The following is a 20939-nucleotide window of genomic DNA, read 5'->3' as shown; positions in this document are numbered from 1 at the left end:
CTGCATGGCAGAATAGGCAACAGGCCGATGTGCGTTTTATTTGGAGACTGTTTTGCGCGACAGAGACTGAGTTTGCTGCTGATATTCTGGGGATAGGCCTAGCCAATGTAGGCTACGACTTCAGCCTTTTAATATATTTGCTGCATTAGATCAGTCTTTCTAGAACAGGCAAGGGCTTTCTAGCCTCACGTCCAACGGATGGTGGGCGGGTGCCGTTTTGAAAATTGGTCAACAAACTTTGGTGCTGATGGATGGCTGATGGATGATAAGTTTTGCTATGCAGTTATGGTTGAAATAATAGCCCATCAGCGCATCTCTAGTGTGTGTGCCTCTCTCTCGCTCAAAGGGGAGGGAGAGGCTGAGGGTCGATCCAGCATGGATTCTAAACTCTGTGGTGGATAGGATCTACAATTAGGTGTTAATAATATTACCACGCTAGGTCGAAGTACTCCCAAGTGCTATTGCGCCACACATTGTAGTTCTCCTGTTTATTCGCTTGGAAAATCGCCACGTTTCATGTTGTGTGACGTACACATTTTTATCAGCTACTCGTGCAACTGTATTTAAGTAGGGAAAAAATGGAGGTGTTTGATTACTGCTATGTTCCTCTCTCTATGGCCACGGCAGAGCCCGCTAGCATAGCAACATGCTAACACATTCGCGCCGCGCGACAGAGCGTTTGAGTGCACCTACCGGCGCGGGAGAGGTATGACTCAACTCGTGAAAGTTAAGGTAAGAACATATATTACTACTGATTTTGGGTGGCGTGTTCCTTTAAAAACAAAAGCCTTACAAATGTAAGGAGTTGTGCTCTTAAAGGCAAGCTGAGCATAGACATTGCTCTACCATTCCCTTGTAGTGTTGCACGGTGTATCGATACTAAAAAGGTATCACGATGCCTTCACGCAAAAAACGATACGATTTCCGAAGTTTTTAGAATCGATACTTTATTAAAATAATAACGGTCTGTGTGAACTGCTGCTCTCACTGCTCCTTGCACGCATCTAGGCAAGTGGGCGGGTCAAGCAGGCAGCTCTGAGTGAGCGCGCAGCAACGTCAACATAGTTCTTTGCCGACAGTCCTCGGCCTTGTGGATAAAACAAAAGGTGATGTGAAATCTGGAACTATTTCGGATACATCGCGAATAGTGAAGGCAAGCCATCAGGTACACAGAGGCCCATTTGTAAAATATGTTTCAAAGTCATTTAAAAGCAGTATGCTACGCATGGAACTTGGCTAAACACCTCGCAGACATATCCCAACATTTTTAAAGAGTTCAAAGAACGACAGGTTAACGAATATGCTATAGAAAACACAACTACATGGATAGTGGCAAGTTCTTCTCTTCTGTTTTGTGAAAGTGAAACTAGTATGGTTCCCTGGGATAAAGCGAACCTTCCTTCGTCAATGAATTTTGACGAGACATAACGAGCTGTAATCATTTTGACGAGACATAACGAGCTGTAATCATAGGGTGCTAACGTGATGAAAGCGCAATGTTCACGCCAGAATAACATTACCAACCCTACCAAACAATCTATTTCATGTTCGGTCAGTACTACTGGTAATATTTGTCATGGCATGTAGACTGCAATTTGTTCAATAATTATTGCCCAGATGTAGGATAGGCTACCCGAAATGCGCTAATTAAAGCACACAGCATATTACCATCAAAGCGTGTTGAGTCCTAATAATAATAGAGGCTTATTGTTACGTGGTAGCAAATCATGTTATCAAAGAAATAGACGTAAAGTAATGCACACAGATATATTGAAACAGGTAATGGTGTAAGCCTATCTGACGAAGACCTGAGTGGTTGGAACGTTGTACTTGTACACTGGGCACAAAGAAGACTATCCTCACATTTTTCCCTTTGCAACTGTCAAAGAAATCCCATGAACACGGGAAGACCTAGGGTAGCCTATACTGTACATCAGATGGCCTAAAGATTAGGCCCCTCTGCATAGCATTCAGTGATTTGCATGCAGTAATTTCAACACTGACCTTGATCTAGCCTAGTTTGGCTATTTAAAGCTACTTTATTGCCAAAACACAACACAACAAATGAACTATAACTTAAGGACTTAATCACACAAAGTAGGCCTACTATTTTACTGACTATAAAAAATAATAATTATGTAGGAAGTTTAGAAGTTTAGAACCCAGAATTGACCTGCACACTACAAAAGTGCACCGAATTCAACACAAATGACTCAATACACTTGGAGGAGGTAGGAGTCCTTTCTTTTCCAGATATCTTAGGATTTCGCCGTAGTATCGTTTCAGTATCGAGCATCGTGATATTTATGGCAGGTATCGTATCAAAGTCATAATTTTGGTATCGTGACAACACTATTCCCTTGTCAATGTGGAATTTGTCAAATGACACAATTTGTTTGAACCTTGGGTCCATTTATCCACTTTTTAAATATGTATAATATTACCATGTGAAAAATGTTGTTTCTGTATGGTTGCACACCATATTTATGATATAAAAAAGAGTGTAATTCTCCATCAAATTCAATCAGATCAATTACAAACAATAAAATATAGACCTAAATGAAGATTTTAACAACAGTTCTATTCTTTTTTTTTCCATGGTAAGGATGACCTTTGCATGGAATTGCCCATGTATAAAACCAGAATTTCATGGATTTTAATCATATTATTCAAAAAAATTTTCACTCCAATAATGCAGTAACAAAGTTGACAAATAATGAATCTACTGTTGGTGTATCCTCAACATTTTGTTGAAATTAATGAGAGAAGAAGCTTAACATATCTCATTGCCTTTCCAAAGTTTCCTGTCAGAAGAATTGACATCTCTAGTGTAGGCGTCATGCTTCATATTACTTATTTTAAGCAGTTTTATAACAGAGCTAACAGAGTTGACGAGAACTTTGAGACGGACAAAAATTATATTTGTTTAAAACTTTAATCTAGCATATTACAGAAAATAGACATTGTATATAACTGGTGTTATAACAGTTAGTAAATTAATCTCCAAAAATAGATCATTAGACTTAATAACATTATGTTTAGTCAAGTTAAACGCATTATTCTGTAGTCGGAGACAGCCAATAATATTGGTAGTAGAAGTCATTTAGTTAATATTTTGTGGATAAATTGGGTCTAAAATAAATATAAAGCATTGTGGTTAAAGGTTGTTTTATTAGCATAATTGTTCAAAATTGATTACATAAAGATTTATTTTTTTGATAATAACTAAATCATCGAGATGCAAAATGTACCCTGAATTATAGAATGACCCATCTATACAATGCTCATTTGCAAATCTTCTCTCAAAGACACATAGAGAAAACACTCCCAAAAATGTGTTACATCAGAGTCCATGCAAAATAATCACATCAGACGACACTAACGTTCCTGATGATGAAGGCAGAAGCAGCCGACGACAGCAGACAGAGGCAGCACAGCACAGCAGCAACAGGTCCGGTCCAGTCGGGACGTCACATCAGAATGCAGCAAGCCCTGTGTTCGGCTACAGCTGAACTGATGACGGGTCAAACGGCACCAGTGTAACAGAGGTCATCTCTCCCCTCCCTTCGATCACTCTGCATTGTGTTTATTGTGGAAATGACGGACACCACAACTGACCTTTATTTTGATATTTACTGCTGAACGGAAAAGAAAAATATAATCCGATCAGGCATGGAGTGAGCCAGACGCTTCACAGCTCCTCTGCCTTAACACAGTCGCAAAAGAGTGCAAGCTTAATTATATTTGTCATGTCTTGGTGTCACGGGTACGCTGGCGACTACACCGCTCCATCCAGCATCTTTTGTTCTGTGTGTCAATGTATTGTATGTCAGGTTGCCTAGTAACAGGGATGCTGGCCAGATGTGCCACTCCTTTTGGCCTATTTCTGATTAATGATTTGTTTGTTGTTTAATTTGTTTGTCACAATTTGTTTGTGGCGAGTCACGCTGCTCCAGTCCAGCACATAGTTGTTCTTGTTTGATTCTTTGTTTGTAAACTCAAGGCATTGCGGTAAAATAGCTTAATGCTCAGTTATTCCCCCTGAATAAATGGTTGATGATGATGATGATAGTAAGAGGTGTAGGCTATTAATTCAGGCATAGGACGGTGTGCAGTACTTATTGTTAAGGTGTGCATATATGAGATGGTTCAAACTACCCATTAAAATTGCATCGTTTCGCTTAACATTTTCCGCATTTTTGACCAGAGGGGTATTTCACAAAGGCAGAATTAAGACATCCAAGATAAGTGATAAAGCGAGGTTTGACATAGCGTTGTCTGGTCATCCTAGCTCAACTCGTTTCACTAATGCCAATCCAGGATGAGTAGGAGCAACTATGTCAAGTCAGGTGTAAGTAAATCAGGATGTGTGCGCATTCTCGTTTCTGCTCCAAAGTGCCCACGGTTGGAATAAAAAAGACGCGGAAAATAGCGTCATTCACACAAAGTGAAAAACCGCTTTTGATATAGAATAACAATGGAGTAAAGTTGTCCTTTGTGGAATGGGGAATCACGGCTATTTCTGTAAAATAGCAGGAGTAGGCGTGGTAGACCAACTGAATGCAAATGTACGTATGCACCCACGTGTGAGTGCTTCCTTGTCTCGGCACGCAACGTCATTAAGAAAGCGCTTGCCACTGCAAATATGCACATAGTATGATATACCTTAATATTATAGTTGAAAATACCTTCGAAAACTTGCCCCTCCACTTCCAATCAACTACAGTAGGCTATTCATCAAACGTCTATCAATAAAATAAGCAAACAATGAGTACCTAGGCCTATGTTAATAATTATAAGGCTGTCACAATTAAAATAATAACCATATGGTAGTAGGCAGACTATCTGTTTTGTTTTGCGAGCAAATACATTTACCAAATAGTTTCTAAATGGAATAAAGCTCCTTAAACATTAGCACAGAGGTCTGATGTGAATGACAGCTAGCTGAACCAATAAGACGACATAATTACCATTAGAATTAACTTAGCTTGGCTGTTAGCCTGGTCGGGACCAGGCTAGGTGCAGAGAATAAATCCCCATGGAAACTTATGTGCCATCTCTTTTGTGAAACCAAGTCAAGGCTAAATTCATCCAGGATAACCTAAAAAACCCAGCTTAATCCCTTATCTAGGTTTTGTGAAATACCCCTCTGGAACACAAAACTAGTAAACATAAAGATGCATAGATAGATAGATAGATAGATAGATACTTTATTGATCCCCAAGGGGAAATTCAAGTAAAATGAACACAACAGGAGGGTTAAGATTCGGAATTACTGCAAAGGTAAAAAACATCCAATATCAGACTTTGTTTTCCATGATCACAGATTATTATGAGTAAAGCAAGTTTCAGTAGCAATGCATATACAACATAACACATTTCTAGAAATCACTTCAGCAAGCATAACAACACATCCATCTAAATGTTTACATAGCCTACTTGTTACATTTGAATTTGCATTGAGTTTCATATACCATACCAAACTCTATACTCCACAGAAATACATCTAAAATGTGAAAAAGTGATATTTCAGCTGTAAGAGTTATAAGTTAAAAGAAAACATGGTGATATTGTGAGTTTCATGTCCTATATAATGACACATCTAAATTATATCTCATTGGTAAAGAAGACCCATATAGAGGGAGAGCAGCTTCACAGAAGAGAACTTCTGATGGCAAATTTGAGGAAAAGTTGGTAAACCGCCCTTCTTACCTAATTTGAGGGTGCTGATTCCGAATATTTTGTTTACCAAGCTCAATTCTGAGTTCTAAGCTGCATAATCAGCATTTTAACATAAAATAGCGATTATTTTTGCTTATTTTTCCCTAAATTGGGTTGATTTCAAAAGTAATCACTAAAACCAAATAAAAGTGTTCTCTAAATAAATGTTTGAGCATTAAAGAAGCCATACTATAGTTTATTAACGTATTTAATGGGAACATGATTACAGTTAACATGTAATAAACTCGGAAATTCTAATCAGAATTCTACAGAGGCGGACAGAGTACACAACTTCATTACTTGAGTAAAAGTAAAAGATACCCTTTGCTAAATTTTACTCAAGTACAAGTAAAAGTACAACAGTCAGATGTCTACTTAAGTTAAAGTACTGAAGTACTTGTTTTTAAAAGTACTTGAGTATCAAGAGTACAAGAGTAGCCTACATTTTCTAAATATTGCATTACTACTGCCACAGTGCTTACATTTATGTACAGAAACGTCCTACATGGAGTTATGAAAAATGTTAATGTTAATACCTTGGAGAATGTAAAAGGAATTGGAAGTAAAATCAAGTCAGTTTCATCTTTTTACCATGTTGCCAGGGGTGGACAGTATTTGTAATACATGTATTTAAAATACGTATTTCAAATACAAAATACTATGAAGCAAAAACTATCATTAACTTGTTCAGAAAATTGAAACAGTCTGGCGAGGTGGGGCCACAGGTTGACACATTCCCGGGATGGACCTGCTGCGTCTTCATCCATTGTTTCGTCCATGGTTTCGTCTATTATATAAATCTGACCATGGAGTTGACTTTGCCGGAAAGCTGAAGGTGATTGCTGATAGGCTGTCCCAATCAGTGGCGCCTGCACAATCCAATCACGTTTGAGAGGGAAACAACAATTTGAGGGTTTCCGAGATTTTTCTTTTTTCCTTTTTTTTTAGAAGTAGTAACGGGTACTCACGGTTATGGATAGAAATGTAGTGTAGTAGAGAGTACAATATTTGCCTCTCAAATGTACTTGAGTAAAGTCATTAGTACTCCCCAAAAATGATACTCGAGTAAAGTACAGATCCCTCAAAATTGTACTCAACTACTGTACTCAAGTAAATGTACTCCGTTACTGTCTGACTCTGGAATTCTAATGAGTCACTCGTGGTGTTTAATGCATTTCATCACAATAACAAATTGCACAGAAACCTTCAACTCAGAATATATCCTACAGTACATATGAACTTAGATAGCGGGAATAAGCCTAATGCAGAACAGCATCTACCGTCAGCAACAACCGTCAAGTAAAAAACATTTTACTTCTAGTAACACTGGATTTGGTATGTGTGCTTGCCTCCATACTAGAGCTTGATAATGTGCTCTTCTAATATGCCATTGAGCAGCATCACTTGTTGGTGCTAGAGCCTCCGATCCTCAACATCTAGAAAACAGAGTGGCTCTGGCATAGTGTTGTCATGATACCAAAATGATGACTTCGATACAATATCTGCCATAAATATCTTGATACTCGATACTGAAGCGATATCGAAATCCTAAAATATCTGGAAAAGAAAGGACGCAGGCCTCCTCCAAGTGTATTGAGTCATTTGTGTTGAATTTGGTGCACTTTTGGTCAATTTTGGGTTTCAAACTTCTAAACTTCCTACATAATTATTATTTTTGTAGTCAGATAAAATAGTAGTTTGTGTGTGATTAAGTCCTTTATTGTTATAGCTCATTTATATTGTGTGATGTTTTGGCAATAAATTACCTTTAAATAGCCAAAGTAGGCTAGATCATGGTCAATGTTCAAATTACTGCATGCAAATCACTTAATGCTATGCAGAAGAGCCTAATCTTTAGGCCATCTGATGTAGGCTACCCTAGGCCTAACTGTTTTTATGGGATTTCTTTGACAGTTGCAAAGGGAAAAAAGTGATGATGGTCTTCTTTGCTCCAGTGTAATTTAATAAGTATGTTTCAACCACTCTTTGGGTCTTAATCAGATAGGCCTACACCATTATTACATTACATTACATTACATTTGGCTGACGCATTTTTAACCAAAGCGACTAACAACAGTTAAGTTTTAAAGCAATTCTCTCAACAATTTTAGGACAATTTAAAAACGGTACAGTACAGTACAGTAAGATAAGTGCATCATTGAGTGCTGTTTTTAAACAGTTGAGTGTGAGTTCAAGATGGATGGTAAGTGCTAGGATCAGCAAGACTTGTTGTAAGTGGTGCTATGAGAGGAGATGTTCTCTAAAGAGCTGGGTCTTCAGGAGTTTTTTGAAAATGGAGAGGGATGACCCTGCCCTTGTAGGAACTGGCAGTGTGTTCCACCAACGAGGAACAACAGATGAGAAAAGTTTGGATTGGCCTGAGCATATCTGTTGCAATATCTATGTGCATTCCTACATTAGGTCTATTTCTTTGATAGTCAACATCATTTGCTACCACATAACAAATACCAAATAACAATACAAAAGTTTCTTACAAACTTTCCTGCATACTTCTTAAATGTGCTGCAGTCAGATGGGTGTCCTAAAGACATAACTAGATCTTGAGCATCTATTACCATGTTGAATGAGCAGTTTTTGTAGTGATCACTACTGGACATTCCACATTGCTAGACAGCACTTGAGTGAGGATGACTTATTTCCACTTCACAAATAACCATCGCTATCTGCAATAGCTACAGTACAGGGACATTAATCAGTTCATAGCTGAGGATTTGTCCTAGGTCCACTTCCCTTTCAGCATCATATGCAGTAATGATGCACTGGAGAATGTTTCTTTTTGTTGCACTATAAAGGATATCTTGTCTAAATTTTATTTTTATTTGCAAATAATGCAATCTCCATAGCACTCTTCGGCAACCCTCAAACATGCACACTCTTCCATTTTTTTGCATGGCTGGGATTTGAATGATAGGAAAGAGCACCAGTGAGATGTTTTAACTAGACAAGCACAGTCGCCTTTACAGTAAAAAAAATACAGTGTAAATCCTCTGTAAAGACTGACAACTGTTCATAATAGTTAGTGACAAAGTACTTTCTACAGAAAAATGAGCAGTCACCTACTATTCTATCAATTTATTATCAAGGAATCTATTTTGCTTCTAACCGTCATACTGAATTTTAGCTATTATTTCAATTTATATTTTAATTTTAGCTTATTTTCATTTGCTACTTGAGGGTCATTGGGGTAATTCCTGTCCTGTCCCACAACATATCTGATACATAAAGAGTATATTAATGCCTTATTTTTTGCAATTCCTATGATATCTGATAGCAAAACCAAAAAGTATGTGAATTATGCAAATGATGCTAATTAGCAAGCTTAAAACTCAAAATTGAGCTTGGTAAACAAAATATTTGAATTCAGCACCCTCAAATTGTGTGAAATAGCCCCTTTACCGACTTTTCCTCAAATTTGCCAACAGGACTTTTTCTGAACGTTTGTTAGCTATCTGCTCTCCCTCTAATATATTCAATTTGGTATTTATAAATGTATAATATTTGTTAGCAACAAAGTGGCCTCAAGGTTCCATGTGTCGTTCAATTCATTAGGGTTCGTTGGAATTTCTCAAGTCCCCCTTCCTTCTCTGATCTAGAAAGATAAACATACATAATACATACATACACATAAAACAGAAAACATCCAGGCAGGAGGCAAGACTGTGTATGATGAGCATGAAGATGATGTGTCTGGCCTATGCAAAGTTAGCACAAAAAGTAAGGAAACTTGTGTTTGGTAGATTATTTCTCTGTGGTAACAATACTTTTTGGCAATACATCTTTTACTGTTGGAAAGCCTGTTTAGTTCCCTTTAAAATGGTGCCCCAAATTCTAAGGAATATGCACTTGTGGGATGAGCAGCAGAGCTGAGTATGTGGGTTGTGCCCATGAAAAATGTGCCAATCTTCTCTGCCATTGCCAAACAGCTTATTCTGCCATTGACTTGTTTGATGTTTGGTGGATTTGAAGATTGAAGAAACAAGACATTTTGGCAGTTTAACAATTTATTCATTTCACAAACAGGAACCTCAGTAGTGTGTGGAAGAACCATACTCAACCACAACAGCCTGGCACCTCAGAATCTGGACTCATCACTGAACATAACGTTCCTCCACATGTTCAGGTTCCAGTGCACGTGTTGCCGACACCATCGCAAACGGGCCTGACGGTGATGGGCAGTCATGGCAGGACTGTCATGGCAGAGAAGATTTGGCAAATCTTTCATGGGCGCAACCCACATACTCAGCTCTGCTGCTCATCCCACATCCCTATGCCATAGGTATACTGGTATGGTATACTACTTCTATACTGGTATGGTACACTACTTCTATACTGGTATGGTACACTACTTCTATACTGGTATGGTATACTACTTCTGCCGCCTCACCGCAAGTTTTACCCACTTTCTTCTTTACAGCAGCACACTGCACAATTTGGGGATGAACATAAAAAAACAAGTGCACTTTAAAGTTAGGTGAAAGACACACATAACTCATCTGAGAAAGTGCAAATGCAGTGATGGAGATGATCACAGCAGTCTTAGTTCCCCTCAAGTAGACACAGAGAGAGAGAGGGGGGGGGGGGGGTGTATGATGACATGCAATGGTTTCAAAATCACAAGGCAACGCTAGCATAAGGCATTATTCTCCACAGTCCATGGCTGTGATAAATATCATCTGAAATGCTGTGGCAACTCCTTCCGCAATTTCACTTCCCCATTCTCCTAATTCTTTGGTAATTGTACGTCATAACACTGATGTTCTCCAAAGGAGCAAATATTAAAATATGTTTTCTGATTTTTAAAAAAAGCGGTGCAAAATTGTTGTTTCAAGCCACAAGTCCAAGTATGATCGCAGCCAGTTTGAGAAGGCAAGCAGAAGTCTTGTGTGAAAGGAAAGGTACCCTGTGTGCACCTCCGAGATAAGACCAAGCTTTCGACATTTCACATCGCTGCTTCTGCCTTTGTTTCCTCATGATTAAAAAACCTTTCGGCCTGGTTTGCTGGGTTGCTCTTGGCCCAAAGGGAGTTCTTATTGACTTTCTGAGATTTGGTTGCCTTGCGTAACATCACAGCCAGAAATACCAAGGCCCCGGCCAAAATCACCATGACGACAACGCACACGGGAATCGTGACGTCCGGGGAGCCTTTGACAGGAGCAGCTGGAACACAGAGACAAACACACGTTAGAGGATGATTGTGTGTGTGTGTGTGTGTGTGTGTGTGTGTGTGTGTGCAGATACCTTGTTGGGGCTATTCTGGTGTAGACACACAGTATGCATCTGTACAGTGTATAAAACACACAACTGCCTTTTGTCTGAGGTTGCTACCGGCCTAGTATTCTTTGTCTTAAAGGGGTGGTTCAGGATTTTGGACATAGGACCTCATTTCCAAGTAAGCAAGTGTGATATTTATCAGTGGAGACCGTTTTCAACACGTTTCATCCAGTCCTTCTAATTGCAGAGTTTGCAGGTGCTAGACTAGCGCAAGTCAACGATATGTGCTAGCCTGCCACTAAAAACTGAGTCTTACCCACTCCAAAGTACACCCGAGGCAAATTCCAGACAATCGATGTAAATGTCTGTGTTGATAGAATAGTGTAAGAAATACAACTACCCTCCCATCACGTTGCAATAGTTATACTTTGTTCCCTGAAGTTGGTAGTAGCAGAGCCCGTCTAGGTAGTAGTCATTTTGCAACTCAGCGGCGGACTGATATTACCAAGGCTACTACTAGGTATCCCCATTGGAGTGCGCTTCACTGTTTACTTTTCGGCGCAGTACTACTAACCGGAGCAAGTATAATTCCGCCGCTGCTAAGAAACTAGTCCCTCAAAATGTAATGCGATCGTTGAAATGCAAGGATAGAATAATGTTAGAAAAAAACTATCAATATAGAAATTTACAGTGATAGTCTGGCGTTATAATTTATTTGCCTCAGATGTACTTTGGAGTGGCCTCCTAGCACCTGCTAGCCTAGCACCTGCGAACTCTGCAATTAGGACTGGATGAAACGTGTTGAAAACGGTCTCCACTGATAAATATCACACTTGACCTGTGAGAACATACCTCAAAAAATCATAAGTTGAGGTCAAAGGTCTGTCAGAGGTCACAGGTCAGAAGTTGGTGCTACACCAAAGAAAAGTCTCATTTCTCAGACATGATTTTGTTATTCTTGTTCTTGGTGAGTCAGAATACAGGCATCCTGTAATCACTTTGCATCTATGCTCCCAGTTTGGGTTTTATCACCACCCCAACTGTAAGGGTCCTGTCATGGTCCTATTTTCCCTGTCTGTACCTTGATTTTGTATTCCATCGTGTCTCCTTTGTTTACTTCCTGTGTCCTGTAGCCATGTGCTTCTGTATTTACCCTTCATGTGTTTCCTGTTCCTTGTATCCCTGTCTCCGCCCCTCGCCTGTGTCTAGTTCTGTCACTGGTCATTGGTTTATTGACTTCACCTGTGTCCTGTTAGCCCAGTGTATTTAAACCCTCATGTTCCCTCTGTGCCTTGTCAGACTTTGTCTGTGTGTTTGTGCATCCACGTGCACATGCTGTCGTGTTATTGGGTGTCCTATATTCTTTGTGTCGTAAGTGAAGATTGGGTTCTACACTGCAGGCTAAACAACACTTTTACCTGAGTGTGCACTACGTACGTTTTTCGCTGATCGTCACGTCCACGGTAGCGTTCTGGGACGGGAGGGAGTACCACTCCCCAGAGGGGTCCTGTAGCCACTCCTGCACCTGGCACATGTAGACACCACTGTCACTGGCACCTGTCTGCCGTAGCGCCAGCTGGAAGGTCGGCCCCGGGATCGTGCTCATGCCCGTCCTCTTGCCCGCGTCGTGGAGCATCACAACGCCGTCACGGTCACTGCCGGCGACCACGCGGCCGCCCACATGCCAGGTGACATTAAAGCGGGAGGAGTTGGAGGTTGCCTTGGCAACCGTGCACGACACCTGGATGTCAGAGTTGACGACGCTTCTCTGGGGAGGGGAGGGGGTGACTGATAACGTGCTGGCTGCAATAAAGAGAAGAATGAATGATTATCATTCTAAAGAGCAAAAAAAGATACACAAACTTTGCCAGATGTAGAACATGCTGTTGCTATGAGCTAATCCGCGATCACCAGCTGGATATTGCTACATAGCAGGAAACAACACAGCAGCGCACACAGGAACATCACATTGCATACTTCCTGAATGTTGTTCTACAAATAACTTCCTGAATGAGGCCAGGGGGGCTTTCACATTGTACCTGGCTTCCGTACTTGTACTCCCAGAGGGTATGATGGCTTGTTGGCTCTCTGCGTTTGCCCCAAGTAAGCGCCCACTTCACACTTGTAGAGGCCGCTGTTGCGGAGGCTGGCCTTGGTCACGGCCAGCGCGTATTGCGTGTGTTCCGCGGTCACGATGGTGCTGAGCTGGTACCCGTCCCGCTCTCTGCCCCAGATCACATCCCCCGTGTGGAGCAACGAGACCACGGTCTGTGGCTTGGAGGATGGAGTTTGTAGGTACAGCCAGGTCACAGACAGAGGCACTTTGGGGGCCCTCACATCACACAGAAGCCGGATCTCTTTGTTCACCTCCACGTTGACAGAACGACTTCTCAAGGCCACTTTTACCAGTTCATCTAAGGGGAAAACGACAAGTAAGATGCATGAAATGGTGCTATTTATGTATTTATTAACGTTGTTTAGTGTTTGAGAATATTTCATCATACCAAGTGTCGTCACTTGGACAGAGCACTCCTGCGATGGGCTGAACGTTGTCTTGACCTCTCCGCCACTGTCCCTGCTCCATTCGGACACGGTGCACTCGTAGACGCCGGCGTCCGCAACACCGGCCTCACCCATCTCCAGGACGACGGTGCCATCAGCCAATCGGAACGTCCGCAACGCTGGCCGCTGACTGAACTGGGGGTCCAGTTCCATCACGCCCTCACGGCTCAGGCTGACGACATCGCTGAACGAGCTGCCCTGTGAGTCCGTCCTGTGTCGCCAGGCGACAGACAGCTCGCCGTGTGGCCCGGACACGTTGCAGGACAGGGTGAGCGGTGCCCCCTCAGTGACACTCAGGCTCGGTACCATGGAGACCCTCAGTCCACTCACTAGGAAAGGGAAGAGCAAATGTTTTTTATGCTATTGCTTTATGGCCATTGCTCACAAGGTTCCCAGACTGACAGGTTCAAACTAATTAGAATGTACTTGAATGCATTCCCTTATCTCAACACTTCTCCAAATAGCATGTCTGTGGTCTCAACAAGTAATGTAAGCTTCTGCAAACTACTGTGAACATTTAGTAAAAGGTATAAATGCACACTGTAGACTTGTTTGTACTGTAGATATGCATTACAGGAGTGATTGATAGTGACTTGTGAAATTATATTAAAGGGGCCATGCCATACACATTTAAATTATATTATAACATGCCCTTGGGTGCTTTTGTAAAGTCTGCAAGATTGTTTTTGTTCATCAAAAAAATGCCTTAAAGGTTGTATCAGCGATTGCAGGCTCAAAAAAGCCTCAAACATAAATGATCACATTCATCTAATCTTTCCTAACGATCCGCTAGCTGCCCGTCCCATAAGCAGGCCGTCAAAAAAATGTGTCTTTGTAGGCAACCTAGGCTCCGAGATCTGCATACAAAAACAATTGCTAACATCAAGTGTTGCCAACCACTCAAAGGCAAAATAAAACGTTCCAACCAATAACTGATGAGATGTACATTCAGGAGAGTTTAAATTGCACGGAAGGGAGGGAGTAGCGAGCTAGCTCTCTGTTTTATTTGAACATCAACAGAAGTGACGTTACCCCGCCATCGCTGATACAACCTTTAACTTGTTTTTCTCGTGGTGTTCTTGCATGCTCTGAGAAACATATAGCAAAAAATTGATTTTGCCACTGAGCTTTTATTTTGATATTAAATGTTCACATGCTGAATTGGCTTCTGACCTTTAGGAGTGATGGTGACCTGCTGGGGCTGAGACTGCTCGCTCTGACCCTGGCTGAACACCCCACTGGGGCTCCTCTGTTCCAGCCACACCCGACACTGGTATGCCCCCTGGTCCTCCGCACTGACTGGCCGCAGGGTCAGCAGGTAGTCCTTCTCCGTGGTCTTGGCCGCCCGTAGCTCGCCCTCACGTTCTCTCCTCTCGTATGCTGAAGCAACGGTCAGTCTTCCCCGCGGCCCCAGGCGCACCAGCTCCTGCTCACCCTTGAACCAGGCCACGGTGAAGAAGAGTTCCGGAAGCTTCTGGGTTTGGACGCTGCAGCGCACCTCCACAGCCTCGCCCTCCTGGAGGTCAGCCTTGGCCACATCGATGCGAGCAGCGAACGAGTCTGCAGCTATGTCTGGTGAGACAGGAAGTATGGTAAGATGATAACCCATTTTTCCCATTTCAGTCAGATATGCCATGACAACCACAGATGGACTTTCTAAAGCAGAAGCACTTCACACTGTTGCACAGAGGTCACCGAACATGTTTTTATCAAAGACACAATCAGCACAGCACAATCTCACCGACAGCTTTGACGGCCACGTCTGCAGCTTGAGCGTCTCGTTCGGCGACGTTGACCCAGGAGCGGTCGGGGTCCTGGATCCACTCCTGGACCCGGCAGAAGATCCTGCCCTGGTCGCCCTGCTGCAGCTTGGCCATGCGCAGCTGGTACCGGGTCTCCTCCACCTTCTCGATCAACACCTGCCTGGAATTGTAGCGCTCCTCGTAGCCAGCCCCCGGCCGCACCGTCAGATCACGGTCCAGGCCGATGACGGGGCGGGGCTCAGCCTCGCCGTTGCCATGGAGAAGCCAGGTGACGGACAAGTGGGTATGATGTAAGGTTTGGCTGGAGGCCTGGCATTCCAGCTGAAGGGTGTCCCCCTCAAACAGAGGCACGGAGCTGGGTCCAGAATAGATGGCGTTCAGGTTGTCCTCCACCACTGTATATGGAACAGTGATCAGTGAAATGTTATTTATTAATTAAACAGAAATCTCTGTACACAGTGGATACATACAACGATGCTGGTTGGTATAGCAGGAACGTCTGAATTTAAAGCAAAAACTGACCAGACACGCTGCATTCTGAGGAAGCACGATGGAAGTATGCAAAACGGGTTGATCATTCTCAATAAAAAGTTACGCAATTCTGTGGTCAGTTTTTGTTATTTATTCATTGTCTTAGTATACCATGTGGAGTTGGTTACAGATACTTGAATTGGTTACTTGTTGACTACTTGAAATTACATTGTAAATGCATATTTTCAGCTGAACAAGCTTTGTTCATTGTTAAATCAGTCATGGTTACTTTTCAGTCAGTCATGGTTACTTTTGGTTTCATTTGTTTTGCATACTTGGTAGATTATAGTGGATATATGATAACATTTCTCTCTGCTTTTGTTTTGTTTTAAAAAACAAAAGCTTGCAATACTTTGCAAAAGCTGCTTGCTAATAATGGTTTTAGATAACCCACCATGCAGTGATGTTTTAGCATTGTAGGTTCCAAAATAGGCTCCATCTGTGTTCGGGGTATGACACTCGATCTCCGCAGTATCCTCCAGAAGAGCATTGTTGATGTGGAAGACGACCGATGACCCGGACAGCCTCTCGATCCAGATGTCCTTGCCTCTGACTCGTTTCGAGAAGGCGGCGTAGGTGAAGCCGGCACCCTCTGTGCTGATGATCTGGATCTCCTGCTCAGGCCGGGTGGCCCGGTAGGCCGAGAAGCCGAAGTCCTGCTCAGCCTTGCCCTTGAAGCCGCTGACGCTGCAGGTAATGGCTACGTGGAAGCCCTTGACTCGGTACAGTGGGCCGTCCTGGATCGTCACCATGCGCTGCGCCTGGCCAACATCTACACAGGAAAGCAAATGATCGTCAATAGAATACATGTTAATTCTGTAGTTCAGTCAGGAGCACTATCATCTTGTTACTTTAATAGAAAATTGGGAAGCATATAAATTAACTTTGGCAGAATGACTTTGTTTTGAAGTTATTGTAGGCCTAATACAATTGTTTGTTTGTCTTTAGTTATTATAATACATTTGCTTATGTCATGTCAGTCAAAATGAACCATACTTAAGGATGATGAATAGTCGTTCCCAATAAAACGAATAGTCTTCATTTCATTGGGTCATTACATACAAAATTGTTGAACTAGTTATCAAATTCTGTCACAATGCTGTAGAATTGCAAAGAACATATACAGTAAAAATGTGAAACGTACGTATTCAGTGTCTTGTACTCACTTACTCCCCTAACTACAGCAATGTGTAACTTTACTGTAGTTTTCAAATGGCTGTACAAGTAGTGTATAGTGCTGTCTTGAGCATGTTCAGGTAGTGTCACCGAGTTCTGACCTTTTTTGCATTGGAAAACACTGAGAGAATAAACTGTCATAATGAAAACATGACAAAGCCATTTGACTATCTTGTTCATAAACAATGGTGTCAAGACTTCTCATTTTGATGACACTGGCAGTTTCATTGTCATGAATACTTGCTTTTGAGGAATGGATTATCCATTTTGGGCAAGTGACGTGCTTTTGCAGGTTATCCACTAGATTTTGCAGTTTGCACTAATTGTTTTGAGAAATGCACTAACTGCTGTGCAAATGTTAATAGTGATGTGAGAAAAGCACCAAAGCAACTGAGAAAAACTGTAAATTGATTAAAAATACAGGTGGACTGCTGCACACATAAAGACACAAAGTTGAAGACACTGCAGACAAGTCCCCAATAGACTGAATCACTGTATTGGTCACGTTTCTTAATGGAGGACCCAAATGCAGGACGCAAAAAACGTGGATTTCTCCGAGAAGAACTTTATTGGAAAAACTATTAACTGAGTCGTATGTCAGCAAAACACAGGATTCCAGGGTCAAACAAACATCACAAAACAAATCAAAAACCTCAGCAAAACTCACTGGTTACCAGGCACTAACAGACAGAAAAGACGACGATCCGACAGAGAACAAAGGCAGGCACAAGACTTAAATACAAGACAAGTTACAGACAATGAGGATATAACAGGGCACAGGTGACAAACATCAAACCGGAGGGCAGGAAGTCCAAATATGGCAAGGGGTGGGGACAGGCAGACAGGACAGGAAAATGGAAACACTAAGCACATGGCAAACCAACAAAGAACAGGAAGTGAATCTCATGACAAACATAGCACAGGCATCACATGACAAACCAGGAAATACACAAGGGGCAAGAACAGAACACATGACCAGGTAAACATGAACACATGGCACAAGGGAATAAGACACAAACACAAGGTAATACACAGAAAGACCACCAAGATGGCCAAAGTCCAGGCAGGTTCCTGACAGTATCACTTCAATGTTACTGTAATGCATGTTGTTTTTTTCACACTCTCTTTTGTTGTTTATAAAAAACAAGTTCTTTATGCTTGTTAAGAACTGAAATGTGTATTTTTGGCATTCATTTATTTGTTTATTTATTTTATGTGAATTTACTTTGCACATTTTCAGTCCAGAAATGTGGAAGGCAGGTTCACTTTGCAAGGCAGGTTCATCTGGTCAGTCTTTGAGACAGACACCCCAATGTATTGAATAAATACTATACTACTACTGTAAGTACTGTGAACAAACACTATTAGCCTTTCCAGGAATATTTTTCATCTTCTGCACGTACATCAGGATATATCATAGATCAGTGATTTAGGCCATGTGTCACCAAACTAAGGCCCGCGGCTGACTCACGCCACTGGCCCCCCAGCCTCTCTGTCCCCTACTACTTGAACCGGCCCTATGAGGCAATCCCCAAAAGTCGTCATGGCCTATTTTTTTAAATTGCTTTTTGGGAAATAATAACATGTCTGCATCTGATATTTTGTTGACTTTTTCGTTGACAGTTAAAATATTTAGTTATAAAATGAACTATATTTGCAGAATTTTCGTCACCCGGCATGTTCGAGATCAAGCAGTGACAGACAACGCACGCGCAGAGAACTCTGTGTTCAGGACAGCAAAATGGCTAGCGTAAGTTGATAGAGAGTGCAGAGTATTTCAAAGAACAGTGGACCAACGATTATTTTTTTGTGCAGTTTAAGGACTATGCAGTTTGTATTACAAAACAGAAAGTGTGGTGGTTTTCAAAGAATATACGGTAAATGAAATAAAGTAAAGTCATGCTGAGCTGAGTTTAACAGGTGTCACTTTTACATTATTCAAAGCTGCTAACTTTGAGGAGGCTCGGGAGCTATTCTATTGATGTTGTCTATGTGAAGATATCAAACTCTCAATAGACTTGCTTAAAAAGGTAAAAGAAATTGTTGAATAGCAGTGTAGTTTTTTATCAATTGCCCCTAGCATTTTGGAGGGCCCAGAATTATTTTCTGTCATAGGGCCCACATTTTTAAACAGTGCCCCTGGTTCAGAGATAATCAGATTAATAAAGATTGTAGAATGTTGAACAGTTTGCTAGGTTGCAGTAGATTTTATCCACATCCTTGGTCCTTTGGTACCTTGCAAGATAGTGTTAGATCACAAGTTATTTAACCATGGAATTTATCATATTTGCAAGTTGCAAAATCAGATTTTGTTTATTCTTTAGCTTGCTTGACTTTTACACACATACATAGCTGCTATAAAAGGGAACCTTTACAATCAGATGGAATTTGCAGGTTATTCAAATGTGCAGGTTATTCAAATAAAAGTTAAGCTAAATCCTTGCACATGGCATTATTATATGATGGTGATTACAATCAAAAGAGAAGCTGGAATTCTGGTGTTGTTAAGTTGTTGATCTAAATACTTTTGTACAGCTTGCATGTTCTACTGTAACATTCCCCATGTGCTGCTTTTGCGTAGCGGTGTTGGCCACATTGCTTAAACCAAATTAAATAGTTTTCATTTACCTTGTTAGACCCTGAGCGCTGCACACACACACACACACACACACACACACACACACACACACTTAACCAGGGATGTAGTGGTAAAATAAGATGTGGTAAACTATGAATTCTGTGATCACGGTGAGGTGGACTGTCCCTGCACCATGCAGTATCAGATTTTTTTATAAGGCATTCAGGACATGTTTGATGATGGAGGAGGTTATTATTGTCCAATGTTTATAACAATACCAGTGGTATTAAATGGTTCCTAGAGTTGATGAGTGTATATATTGTGAGTGTGGATAATACAGTGTGAATTTTGAATGTTAAAAGTTGCAATTGGTAAACAAGCTCTTTTGAGAGGTGGATAAACTCTATTTCTGAAATTTCAGAGGTGGATAAACTGTGTTTACTTGCATTTAGCCTCCACTACATCCCTGCACTTAACTTAACAGACACTGATAGGAAATAGCTGGCTACATATGGCTATCACCAAGTTCTAACTAGGCTGCTCCAACTAGGCTATATTTACTACTATCGACAGTTTATTCACAGTCTATTCATTTGAAATTTAAAGACACATCATAACACTATATTTGGTCAGGTCACTCTAAGACAAATAGAAGAAACTCAACTTACACATATATGCTGGTGCCAAAATAAGAAGGGCCCAGAGTTGAGGCATGGCCCAAACACGGCTCATCCTAATGAGAGGTACATTTCAGATGTGACACTTGATACTTGATGATAATTATTATGAAATTCCGAATATATATACGAAATGGCTTGCACTGATGGCTGTGACAGAAAGAGCTGTGTGTACGGTGGATATATCTCATGAGGGGGTTGTGCATGCAGCACTTCTGACCACAACTTCCTGATTTTGTCATAGTCATGGATTCACTCACTTCACTTTTGCTCTCTTTCTCTATCACAATTTCAATTACTCGTTAAACTATTTTGATATTAATATTGATACTAGGCACCCTAGCAGCACTTTAGCAACCACTTAGATTACCCTAGCAACATCCTAGCAATGGCTTTGCATGCACTGGTAATTCTTTGGAATTGTATATCTAATTTCAACTGTGCTCTTGTTTTGCTTAGTCTTCTTACCAAATGTACTTGTGAAGTTGTGACCCACAACTGTCTGCAACTACCATATGTGTCAGATGACAGAATGCGGTTAGGGATAGTCAGAAAAACAACAGAAAACCTGAGTCATAAAAAAGCTGACAGATCTATATATCACTCACATCTGAATTAATAACATTCTTTAGCCTGTATGAACACATGAGCTGAGATGTAACACTTTTAATAAACAAGAGGAAAGCATTAAGCCTGGAT

The 20939-nt window shown here is 41.2% G+C and overlaps 1 protein-coding gene across 1 annotated transcript; it reads right to left on the bottom strand.

The window, feature by feature from the left end:
- Positions 1 to 9387: 9387 nt before the first annotated feature.
- LOC143100131 (immunoglobulin superfamily member 3-like) lies at positions 9388 to 20378 on the bottom strand. Its single transcript, XM_076263072.1, has 8 exons — positions 20232 to 20378; positions 16204 to 16581; positions 15257 to 15673; positions 14689 to 15087; positions 13458 to 13844; positions 12993 to 13367; positions 12391 to 12756; positions 9388 to 10899 (listed from the first exon to the last, which is right to left on the bottom strand). The coding sequence occupies exons 1-8, from the start codon at positions 20293 to 20295 to the stop codon at positions 10682 to 10684; spliced, it is 2604 nt and encodes an 867-aa protein (XP_076119187.1). The 5' UTR covers positions 20296 to 20378; the 3' UTR covers positions 9388 to 10681.
- Between the last annotated feature and the right edge of the window lie 561 nt (positions 20379 to 20939).

Source organism: Alosa pseudoharengus, unplaced genomic scaffold, assembly GCF_046254945.1.
Source record: "Alosa pseudoharengus isolate Yale_2024_CS ecotype anadromous, Long Island Sound unplaced genomic scaffold, YU_APseudo_1.1 YU_APseudo_1.1_scf_3, whole genome shotgun sequence".
Taxonomy (NCBI): domain Eukaryota; kingdom Metazoa; phylum Chordata; class Actinopteri; order Clupeiformes; family Clupeidae; genus Alosa; species Alosa pseudoharengus.
This window is presented reverse-complemented; position numbering and strand designations above follow the sequence as displayed.

What these genes read in the sequence shown, in the direction of transcription:
- LOC143100131 (XM_076263072.1), bottom strand. Translation starts at nt 20,295, where the DNA reads ATGAGCCGTGTTTGGGCCATGCCTCAACTCTGGGCCCTTCTTATTTTG. An exon ending in CGTGGCCGTCAAAGCTGTCG is followed by an intron (nt 15,088 to 15,256) that starts GTGAGATTGTGC and finishes CTGTCTCACCAG; the next exon opens with ACATAGCTGCAGACTCGTTC. An exon ending in TGTCCAAGTGACGACACTTG is followed by an intron (nt 13,368 to 13,457) that starts GTATGATGAAAT and finishes TTTTCCCCTTAG; the next exon opens with ATGAACTGGTAAAAGTGGCC.